Source organism: Apaloderma vittatum, unplaced genomic scaffold (assembly GCF_000703405.1).
Source record: "Apaloderma vittatum isolate BGI_N311 unplaced genomic scaffold, ASM70340v1 scaffold13799, whole genome shotgun sequence".
Classification (NCBI taxonomy): Eukaryota; Metazoa; Chordata; class Aves; order Trogoniformes; family Trogonidae; genus Apaloderma; species Apaloderma vittatum.
Window position 1 is genome coordinate 1 of NW_009735887.1, and position 11232 is coordinate 11232.

Genomic DNA, 11232 nt, shown 5'->3' on the forward strand with positions numbered 1-11232 from the left:
TGCTGCGTGGGACGGGGGTCACCGCGGTGGGACTAAAGCGGGGACGGAGGATAGCGGGGAAATAACATCTGGCTTCCCTAGAGCTCCCGCCGCTCTCTCCCCTCCGTCACTTTCCATAACGCAGGTAGTGACTGAGCTGTGGGGCGCCTTAATTTGTTATTGGAGAGTGTTAGAAGGGATGGGATCGAAAGCTGTGCCCACTGTAAATCTTTCTCTTTTTTTTTTTTTTTAAATCATTAAAAAACCTCACCTTTGTTCTTCGTTGTGGAACGTGTTATGTCACAGCAGGGATTACCCTGGAAACGTGCTGGGGTGAAGAATTGCATTTTTGTGCCGTGTGTATTGTGTCCATCTGGTAGTGTTTGCCTCGAAAGAAATTGCTTTAATTTCACGTTTTTGTGTTTTGTTGTTGTTTTTTTTCAGGCGCCTGAATGCAGCTTCTCATGTCAGACTTGTTTGTTTGGTTTTCTGTTTCGTTTTTCTTAAAGGGAAAGATGGCAACATGCACTTGAAAGGACATTTCAACCCTAAAAGGCTGCTTGGCTTTACACCTGTGTTGTGATATACAGTTTTAATTTTTATTTGTGAACTTTGTCCCTGCTCAGATTTGTTAAAATTTATGCTTTACCTAGAAGCATGAAAAATGCAGCCGGGCTAATTGTGGTGGTAGCGGATCTTGTTTTGAAAAGTTGTTACAAATCAGTCCTACTCATAGTCTTGGCTTCCGTTTCCACTAGGAGAAGAGAAACAAGGTTAAACAAAGATGTGGAGTTATCTGAAGAGGAGTTTACATGTCAGAGTTCTCTGTTCTGCATATAAAACACTCGGTTTAGCTAATGGTCGTTTCAGAAGTAGCTGATGCCTGTCACAACTTGGGTGTTTTCCATGTTGTAGAACACACCAGAACAGTGGCTGATCATGTTGTTGAGCTAAAACCAGGTGGGACCAGTTATCCTGAGCTTCCGTACATCAGAAGGAATTTGTTGGGGATCCAAAGTGGAACACAGTTAAAGGCACAACTTTGTTCATTCTTTAAATCTAAAAATGTAGGTTTTAATTAGCAAAAAGAGTGTAAGTGGAAGAAAGCCTGAGAACAAAATATACAAAAGAAAGTCGAGGGAATCAACACCCTCAGGCAAGAGAGTATTTTGATGCAGAACGTTATAAAAACCTTACTGACCAAAGATATAAGCAGCCCTATATGTGCAGATGAAATTTGTTGATAAGTATGTGAGGAAAAAAAAATCAAGTTGCCTGATGAACCCACCTAAGCCTTCCACCTGAAGTAATAAAACACAGTGATGATTTGTGGAGAAAATGAAGGAGTAACTATGGAAAGGACAGAGGTGGCATTTAAAAAAAAAAAAAAAGTTTTATTAAGGGCCTGAACTGGATTGATGTGTTTGAGACATGAATATATTAAAATCTGCCTCGAGTTCCCTGCCTAAGTATATCCTATTTCGTGTGTCTCTGCAGGTAATCAGGATGGTATGTTATTTGAATAACTGTGAAATTTCCTTAGACTCCTATGGCTTTTCTTTGTTTCCTCTGAAAATGCAAGTGTATAATTTGCTCTTGCTGAATGTAACAAAAAACCCCAACAATTTAGCTCTAGGCAGATCTTCTGATCACAGGAAGGAACTCTGAAGCTGCTGCTTCTATGGTTATTGTGAGCGGAGAAAGGCATTGTAAATAAATACATTTAAAAACATGTGTTTTGTGAAAAGGACTTTTTTTTCTCAAGATATGTAAAGGGAAGGAAAGCTAGATTAATTTTCAGAGATGAGTTCTTCTGTGTTCTTCTCTCCCTATACCTTTTCCTTTAAAACCCATAGATATTTTACTCCATGAAGCATATAGTGATGCTAAGTGTAACGTGCAGTCAGGGACAGTGCTCACTTTTCTGTCCCCTACGCCAACAAGCCTGAACAGGTTGCTGGAGACGATCATGTTGGCGAAGTCAGAAGTGTTTGTAACTCATAAATCTGGGCCACTGAAAAGTTTCCAGGTTAGGGGTGAGCTCACCTAGGACTTAAGAGGACCTCAGAAATTCCCCAGGCTTCAGTGGAAGTTCTCTCTGCAGTTGCTGCCTCTGTCGCTGAGCACTTGACTAGTGATGACAGCTCAAGCTGCCAAACACACAGATGTGTGTGTGCTAAAGTAAGCAAGCTTGTGCTCCAGGTCAGGTTTGGGGTTTTGTTTTTTTTTTAACCTCTGTGAAATCAGTATCCTGGTGCACATTCGAAGAAAATGTGATTTGAGATTTTTCTGGTTCTTGTTGTCTGAGTCTTAGTTTCTTCATTTCCTCTTAATACTACTGGAGATAGAAAGTCTGTGTGTGGCAAGAATTCTGACAGGCAAGTCAGACTTGCACTGTTGGTTGGATTTGCAGTGAAAAATGACCTATAAGCATAGGAGCTAGAATAATCCTTTATATAAAAGGGTTCAGTGGAAAAGCTGACACGCTAGTAAAATGTTGGTAGTGTTTGAAGACAGGCATTGCACATCTAAATTGTCCATTGTGATTTTTCCCCACTAGGGTCAGGTACTAGATGCCAGATCTGCTGCATTTTGTTTTTCGTTGTTTGCATGGGGGACGGGGGTGCTGGCAGTAACGTTTTTTCTGGTCCTTAGGGTACCTAAAGGCCTCAAACTTCATACAGAAGTATGAAGTTACTTCATATATAGCGGCATAATCTAGTGTTCAAGTGCATGCTCTGTACCTCACCTTCCTTTATTACTCTTTCAGTTTTAGTGCTTAAAGAAAACTTTTGAAGATGGGAGGTGCAGTGAGCGCGGGAGAAGATAATGATGAATTAATTGATAACCTGAAGGAGGCCCAATACATCCGAACAGAACTGGTAGAACAGGCGTTCCGAGCCATTGATCGAGCGGATTACTACCTGGAAGAGTTCAAAGACAATGCCTACAAGGACTTGGCATGGAAGCATGGAAATATTCATCTCTCAGCACCGTGCATTTACTCTGAGGTGATGGAAGCTCTGGATCTGCAACCAGGGCTTTCATTTTTGAATCTTGGCAGTGGCACTGGTTATCTGAGTTCTATGGTTGGACTCATCTTGGGTAAATACCTTTTCAATCACGTTAACTGTTTATGTTAGAATAAAAAAGAAAAAAAGTTTTGAAATTGGGAGCGAAGCATTCTTCAAATAACAAAACTGAAACGTAGCTAGGAAAATAAAGAATGCGTTAATCCAATAGACCAATTTATAAGGTTTCTTGCAACCTTCTCTTAAACTGGATGGGATCCAGATTTCTGTGGCAGTTCAGAACAGGCAGCAATGTCATTGCATGAGTGCCTGTCGTGGATTCCTGCAGGACTGGTCGCAAACTTGGGTTTGTTGCCCCTTGTGTGCAAGAACCCAGCTTGGGAGCAGGAGTGCTATGTTTAAACTAGGCTTGAGCATGTCTGCAGAAACCCGTGACTATCACTGCTCTGTGCCTTGTTTGTTTTTACGCTGTCCTGTTTAGACTGAAACGTGTTTGAGATTCAGTTTTGTCTCTTACTGGAGTACAGGTGGAAATCCTCTCTGGAGAGCTCTTAGTGTATCAGAACTGACTGTGTGTCCACACCTACAGCAGGCACAAAGCAAAACATCAATGTGCAATTGTGTAATTGTAATTCACCCTTAAGTATTTCAGGCAGCAATTGTCCTGCCAGGATAGATAGTGAATGGCTATAGGGTGCATATTTGCCTTTTGTGGGCGTGTCAGGAATTTTAACTGTTGAAATGTTTTCTACTAGCTTGTTGAGATTACCCAGGATGCCCGTAGTCCAGGGCTTTTGAATTCAGTGGAATTTTTGGAAAAGTTGCCAGGTTAGCTCTGTGTAAAAAGCCTGAGTGTTGAGCAAGTTCTGCATTTCCTAATTTATTTTTGCTGCTCATGGAGGTACAAGGTATGGTGACTGTTACTGATGCCTTTGAGGAGGTTTTTAGCAAATCATCAAGGGAGTGTAACAATAACTTAGAGATTTCTTTTGAAGGATTTGTTCAAACATGCAGGCTATTGTTCTGCAGTGGAACTTTTTCCAGGTGGTCAGTTTTACAGCAATAGTATCAGCGTTTCCCTCCTATAGAGGAATTTCCTGTGTAATTAAGAGTGAGTGATCCAAAATCAATTGTGCAAAACAGCCTCATTTGCTGCCAAAAGATGCAGGTGGAGGATTGCAGTTCCTGCTGGAGTGCTAAAGAAGCTGACTTTGCCCAAGCACTGACTGTCTTGACACTCAAGGAGCAAGCTATTGTAGGAAGTCACCAGATCTGTTCAGTCCTGTTAGATTTTGTCATGTTGTCTGTTACCATTACTCTGATGTTCTCAATTTACAGGTCCTTTTGGCGTTAACCATGGTGTGGAGCTTCATTCCGATGTGATCGAATATGCGAAGCAGAAATTGGACTTCTTCATTAAAACGAGCGACAGCTTTGACAAGTAAGAACATAGAGTGCCCGTTTGGATTCACTTTGTCCTTTTGGCTTGGGTCATGGCAGTTCTTGCTCCTGTGTGGCAGCTCTGGATTCAGGGTAATCTGAGGATTCTGGCTCCTTAGGCTTGCTGAGCTGCAGTGTGTGACCTCCAAAGCTGATCTGTATTGTGAGGGAGTTACAGAAATTTTTGCAGTTTTTTTGTTTTGTTGCAGAGCTTAGAGGAAGCTTTATTTTATATTTTTTAAATGCGCTTACAAGTAACAACTTGAAACTCGCAGGTAGCAGTAATAGTTATGTTTGTGGTCGGAGAGCTTGTGTGGTGATCAGAAGAGTATGAGCTGATTTCTGTGGTGGCCTAGTATGCTTTATCTGAGAAGAAGAAAAATGGTGGTTTAAAATATGAAGGTAGTTTTATGATGATTAAATTGGTACTAAAACTGCTTGGGATTTGATTTACGTTCTTCCTTAGAACCTCCATTTTGCTGCTGTCACAATAACTTTCCAGCAGGATAACCATTGCCAATAGTAACCTCAGCAATAAAAGCTGGAGCTGTCATATTTGTGGATCTGTCTTGTGGTGCATTCAGAGAAGTAAAGCAGCTCTGGATACCTGATAGTCCCCTTCTCGTGGGAGGAACAAAATTAAACTCGTTAAATGCTGGTATTTAAACTACTCAGCCTTGTGCTGTTACTGGAGAGCTGCTGCTGACAGGGCTGTATTTTCTTCATGTTGGCAGCAGATTGAAAGTTCTCAGCATGGAAAGTCCTTGCACATAGTTGCCTGGTGGTTTGTGGTGGTTTTTTTCAGAGCCAGGTTGCTATTGCTTGAAAAGGTGATTTAAGGCAGCCTTTTCCTTCCTTCAGACAAATAGAGGTATGGAGCAAAAGCGAGCTGAATTCAGCGATCGACATGACTGGAAAGTTGGCATTGCTGACAGAAATCTCCGCTGGGTTACGCTGTTAGAACACAGTGTGCAGGAACTGTTAGCTGGCTGCTCTGAATGTTTAGCGTGCTTTGCAAAACCAGAAAGCTTCGGGAAGCGTTTAGGAATAAATAGACGCTATATTGAGATGCCTCTCGAGATACCAGTAGATACCAGTACAACTTCTATCGAAATTGGGCCTTAAAATGCAGGACTTAAAGCTGATGTAGTTTTGGAGCGTGTAAGAAAACCAGAAGGGTTGTTAATTACTTTTAGGAAGGGTGTTATCATGTTTGTTTTGAAACTACGGGCAAAACTTCCATTGGCTTCAGCAAAGCATGTTTCTGAAGCATCGGGTCATAGTTCCCAACAACGTCTGAAAACCATTTAAAAGCTTCTGAAAATGCCAACACTCCCTCCCCCCAGGGTAGTCCTTAAAAGGCTTTAACATTTGGATGGCAGGTCTAATATTTATATTTGTCTGTTATAGCTGAGTCAACATCAGGTGGCTAAAAATAGTTCATTTGGAAGAGTTACAGGCAAATCAAATCAGAAATGATACGCTCTTACCATTTTGAGATTTTAATCTATGATTTCTCACCTCATTGTTCTGTGGTTTTGAGACTTCTAGCTGTGGTCTGTTCCAATAATGTCTGGGATATGGGATTCAGAGGAAGCATCCTGTGAAACCATCGTTTGTGGGGTTTTTTTGCAAGTGTTTGTCTCTTTTTTTTTTTCAGAATCATGAAAATAATTTGAATTCTGATATTCCTAGATGATACATGTTTTCTTCATTTTCAGATTTGAATTTTGTGAGCCATCTTTTGTTACGGGCAATTGCTTGGAGATTTCTCCCGACTGTACTCAGTATGACCGTGTTTACTGTGGTGCTGGAGTACAGAAGGAACACGAAGACTACATGAAGAACCTGTTGAAAGTTGGAGGAATTCTTGTCATGCCTCTCGAAGAGAAGGTTGAATGCCTTTCTACCCATGTTTCTCTTTGCTGTTCTCAGTTCTCATCTTGGTGTAGTCAATAGCTCTTCCTTTAGTTTGCCCTTCTTGGAACAGGTTCAGGAAGGCATTAAGTGCACTGGTTCTCACTATGAGCAGAAACACAACTCTGTGTGCTTCATAATATTTAAGAAGCTCATAATTCTGCCAGTCTTCCACGTATTCCAGTCTGTTGTTGCTGATTGCAGTTTTACTTTTCATGCTGCAGAAAAACATCAGCAAGGCTTTGTTCGAGCCACAGAACGTAGTGTATTTAGTGGCAAAGTACAAAATTTTACACGGTACCATGTGAAAGACTGTGCAAGTTGTCCCTATTTACAAGTGTCAATGGATTCTTTGTAGTAAAAGGTGGGGAGCTGCCCTGTGTGCGAGCTTAAGGTTGTAACTGATTATCTTTTTGGTGTAAGGCTGTGTTGTTTTAATAGACTTTGATGACCAAGGTGTAGGTGTTTGACCTTTATCTCTGTCGGAGTGGTTGAGATGAGCAGAGTGCAGAGTTCCTGCCCAGTAAGATGCTGTACAGGGAGTTACTGGAAGAGATCTGAGCTGGAACAGAAATCCAGTGATCTGCAGACTTCCTTCAAGAGCAGATGTTCATCAGTGACTGACGTGTTCTCAGCGGTCAGACATAGTTGTTCTGGTTCAGAATTGAGGAAGATCTGGGAAAGCAGCGTGATGCAGAGTGGCAGTCCCCATACCCTGCTGCAATGCGTGACGTTAGTTGGGGCTAATCCCATAAGGAGTTCTCAGTTTTCTAAAAAAAAAAAAAGCCTCAGTGTTTTTCCTCATTGTCTGACTTTAACTGTTGTAGCTTCTAGTACTTTAACTGCTTGTCTACACAGAAAAGTTGCTGCTTCATTTTTATTTCGTTTTGTTGTTCGAAAATTTTACTGTAGATTATACAATGGACAATAATCTCCTTGTTTTGGTTTAGTTGACTAAGATAACTCGTACTGGTCCTTCTGCTTGGGAGACCAAGAAGATTCTTGCTGTTTCTTTTGCTCCTTTGATTCAGCCAAACCACGCAGATTCAGGAAAATCCAGGCTTGTTCACTTGCGTGAGTACAGACATTCTTGAATATGGGGGAGGTTTCTCGGGCTATAAACTGCACCTTGCTTCCCTGGAAGTCATATCCCGTTGAAGCCTTTCAAGAAAAATTATTCCCGCTGCTTCCTGCTTTGAGCAGTTGTGTTGGATCCCAGTCTATCCTTTGAGCGTATCTGGGGAGGCCTGATGAAAAAATGACAATTGCTTAAAATAAATTCTCAGTGCGAATGATTTCTTGTGGAGTTGTACCTGAACTTGGCGGGATGTTTGGTCATTGGTTTCGCACATGCAGACAAATGTTTTGGTCCTGAATTACTGTGAACAAACATTCTATCTACTCAAAGGCTCTCGCCACCTGGCAATTCAGAATTGTGCTGAACCTGGAACCTTGGAGGGACAGAAGTTGTGCAATTTTTGCTTACCTGTTTGAAATGCAGGTCGTATGTAGTGACCTCAATCTTTAGATTAAGACTTCAGTACAGAGAGACCTCTTAAGAACACATGAAGACAGAGATACTTCATAAAGAGATTAGTCGGGCTTTATTCTTATTCTGGAAAGGTGTCTTTGCATGACAAAAAGCAGCTCAGTGAGCAGTCTGTACAGTGCTGTAAAGTCCATTAAATGCGTGTTTCAGCATGCCTTGTGCAGTGGCTCTATAGTGAGACCTGCATGTGTATTACATGTAATTTTTTCCTCTTTCATTCAGGTCAGAGGAATGCTTACTGGTCAGTTCAAGACCAGGGGGTTTTGTTTCAATTTAAATTCATTTTAGTACATGGATATGTGTGCACCATACTTTTTTTTTTTTCTTTATGCTGCATGAGTTATGTCGTGCACTTAGGGGCTGGCAGTAAATAAGTGCAGAAGACAGAATGGTCTTGGAAATCATTAATGGGGGAAGCATTTTCATACAATAACTTATTGTATGCTTCTATAATTACTTTTACCAAATGGTTTCCAGCCTGTCGTCACCCACTAAGTCTGAAGCAGTTTTTGAAAAGCACAAATAGTTTTATAAGTGAAGAACTTGGCAAAGCTGAGGTAACTTCACAATAGAAAAATCACTTTATGGAAGTCTTAAATAGATTTCAGGCCTAGTTATCTACAGTAGGAAAATATGTTTTTCTAAGTTGTTCAACAGTCACAGTTTCAGTCACTAAGTCTGCGTTCTTAAAACCTTTAAGATGCGTGTATCTTAAAATAATTGTGAAGACTTGACATCAAAATATGAAACTCTTCACTCATCTCGTTCTGTTTCTTCAGTTAATGAGAAAAATGCGTAATTAAATTTTGTTTGGAAAGTTCCAATATGGTTTATCTGAGTTGACAGGAGTTGAATAGAGCTGTTTTTGTAATCGCAGCAGGGAGTTCAAGTGGCCTAATTAAATTCGAGCAAATACAACATTTCCTAGGAGTACTCTTGAGGGCAGTTTTTCCATATCTTTTCATGGTTTTCGTTTTGTTTTAGCCCCGGTGGCTGTTCGCAGCCTCCAGGATCTGGCTCGCATCGCCATCCGAGGAACCATTAAAAAAATTATACATCAAGAAACAATGAGCAAAAACGGAAACGGGCTGAAGAACCCCCCAAGATTTAAACGAAGACGCGTGCGGCGCCGGCGAATGGAAACTATTGTTTTCTTGGACAAAGAGGTCTTTGCTAGTCGGATCTCCAACCCGTCGGATGATAACAACAACAGCGAGGATCTCGAGGAGGAGAGACGAGAAGAGGAAGAAACTAAACCCTCTGAACTAAAGCCAGATCCCCCTGTAAACTTTTTGAGAGAGAAGGTCTTGAGTCTGCCTTTGCCTGATCCCTTGAAATATTACCTGCTTTATTACAGGGAAAAGTAATTTCCTTCTCCTAGGAAGTAGGCAGAAAATGAAGTACTGCTTAGGGCTTGACAAATGTTATACCACTTGCTCGCCTGCTAATATGACCACCCGAGGCAGTAGGCTAGCTGGGGAACGTGGCTGCTGTATACTTAAACGTTATAGCTTTTATTTTTTATTTTTTTTAAGTTTCTTCTTTCTTCTCGATTGTGTGCTATAGTTTTATCCTACAGCAGGGATTCCTTAGGAAGCAAGTTGGTGAAATGCTCAGCTGCTCACGGAACGGAGGATTTAATTCCCTGAAACTTAACGGCACGGAGAGATTCTAAAAATCTCGTGGCTGCTCTGCCGAATTGTGGGTTTTAAATATTAAGCACTTCCCCAAAGACCTTTTCTGTCTCTGCTGTCTCCCACCAAACCTGCCATGTGTTTAATCATGGTACGTGTTTAATTGGAGGATGAAGATGATTAGTAAAAACTGACCTGGCAAATCTTGTTTCTTCCAGTAATCTTAAAAAGCACAACTTCTACAGAAAGGAAAGAATTTTTGGTGTTAACCCTGTGGCATCCAGGTTTCGAATGAGAAGGAAAGCATCAGCTCCCCTTTGGTTGGTCTCAGTTTTGCTTATAAGCTATATCTAATTTTTCAGTCAAAGTTGCAGAGTATTGGTTTTTCTTAGTGGGAAACACCTCTTCTAGTGAATTAGGCTGAGATGCAAATTTGGGTTTTGTTGTGTTTTTCTTTTCTTTTTAAGGCGATGGAGGCGAGTGAAGATGTGCTTTGGCAGGATGCTGGCTAGGGTAGTCAGGGTTGTGCCTGCATCTGGAAATGTTTGCAGAGTAATTCTGAATTGGGGAAGAGGGTAGAGAGGAGATGCGGAGCTGGGAGTTTGTCAGAACTGACTGCCAAAGCAGAACCGGCAGGTTTTGCTCTTGTGTGAGATGAACCGAGGTCTGCTGGGCTGAACAGAGCGAGGTGTGGAGCGCCAGCCTGAGCGGAGTGGCTCGTGTCCTGGTAAATTGGCCAAACGTAGTTTTGTGGAGGTTGTAGAACCTGAGAACGGTCTAGAAAGCCAAGTAGGTGCAGTTCTTGGGAGTTGCTGCATGTGCGCACCCTGCGAGGGGGCTGGACCGCAGCTTGTGCGCTCGTGGCCCGCGTACGGCGGGTGGAATGAAGTTGATCGACTTGGTAGTTATTTTATTCCTGCACCAGTTAAGCAGATGTTTTAACAGGCTCATACAGAAGGACTTTGCACTCGGCGTTGCCGTGGATGTGAACTCCAGTTTTTATTTCCAAGTCTTCCTGTAATGCTGATGGAAGGAGATGCCATGTTTAGAAGGGGAAGGTTGTTAAGTTCAGCCTATTTGAAAAATCTGCCTAAACTGGTAAAGGCTGGAAAGAAACCTTTGAGCTTATAGTGATGTGAAACACTCCTAAAGCTGGGAGGGTGAGGGGTGTGAAAAAACCCCTCTCAGTAGGTAACGAAGCTATATTAAGGCATTGCCCCATCGGAAGCACTTAAGTTGGTATCACTTTGGTTTTATTTTATTTTTTTATTTAATGCTGTCTCCTCGTTTTTTGAGGAGGAAGGGATGAAGACTGTCTTGCCAAAAAGGGGGTTTCAGTTAATGGTACTGAGTTGCACAACTGGATAATAAATAGAGTTTTGAAGTTCTGTGCGGCTTTGAAAATCAATGGAGAACTCTTGTCTGTCAGAGCCTGAGGTGGAGAACTCTTCCTTGCCTGGCAGGCTTTTTGTGTATCTTTGAGAATATTGTCTGATAATACGGTTTCATGTGGCCCCCTCCTAAATCTCCACTTCTGGTCTATCTTGCTCCCTCAGGTTGTAATTTCTTTGTTTCAAATGAGGCAGTTCTGTGGCCACCGAGCTGATGGTTTCCTGTAAACACCCAAGTACCCAACTACAGTGAGGTTCTTTCTACAAATGAAAAACCTGAAGATGGTGGT

General features: G+C 41.7%; 1 protein-coding gene across 2 annotated transcripts; it reads left to right on the plus strand.

The window, feature by feature from the left end:
* Nucleotides 1-2745: 2745 nt before the first annotated feature.
* PCMTD2 (protein-L-isoaspartate (D-aspartate) O-methyltransferase domain containing 2) lies at nt 2746-9523 on the plus strand. 2 transcript variants are annotated; one of them, XM_009876768.1, is made up of 5 exons: nt 2746-3084; nt 4350-4452; nt 6173-6344; nt 7319-7442; nt 8902-9523. In XM_009876768.1, exons 1-5 carry the CDS (start codon nt 2778-2780, stop codon nt 9282-9284), a joined length of 1089 nt encoding a protein of 362 aa, XP_009875070.1. In that variant the 5' UTR covers nt 2746-2777; the 3' UTR covers nt 9285-9523. The 2 variants fall into 2 exon arrangements, with proteins under 2 accessions (XP_009875070.1, XP_009875071.1); XM_009876769.1 differs by having other exon boundaries at nt 2747-3084; nt 7400-7442.
* The last annotated feature ends 1709 nt before the right edge of the window (nt 9524-11232 follow it).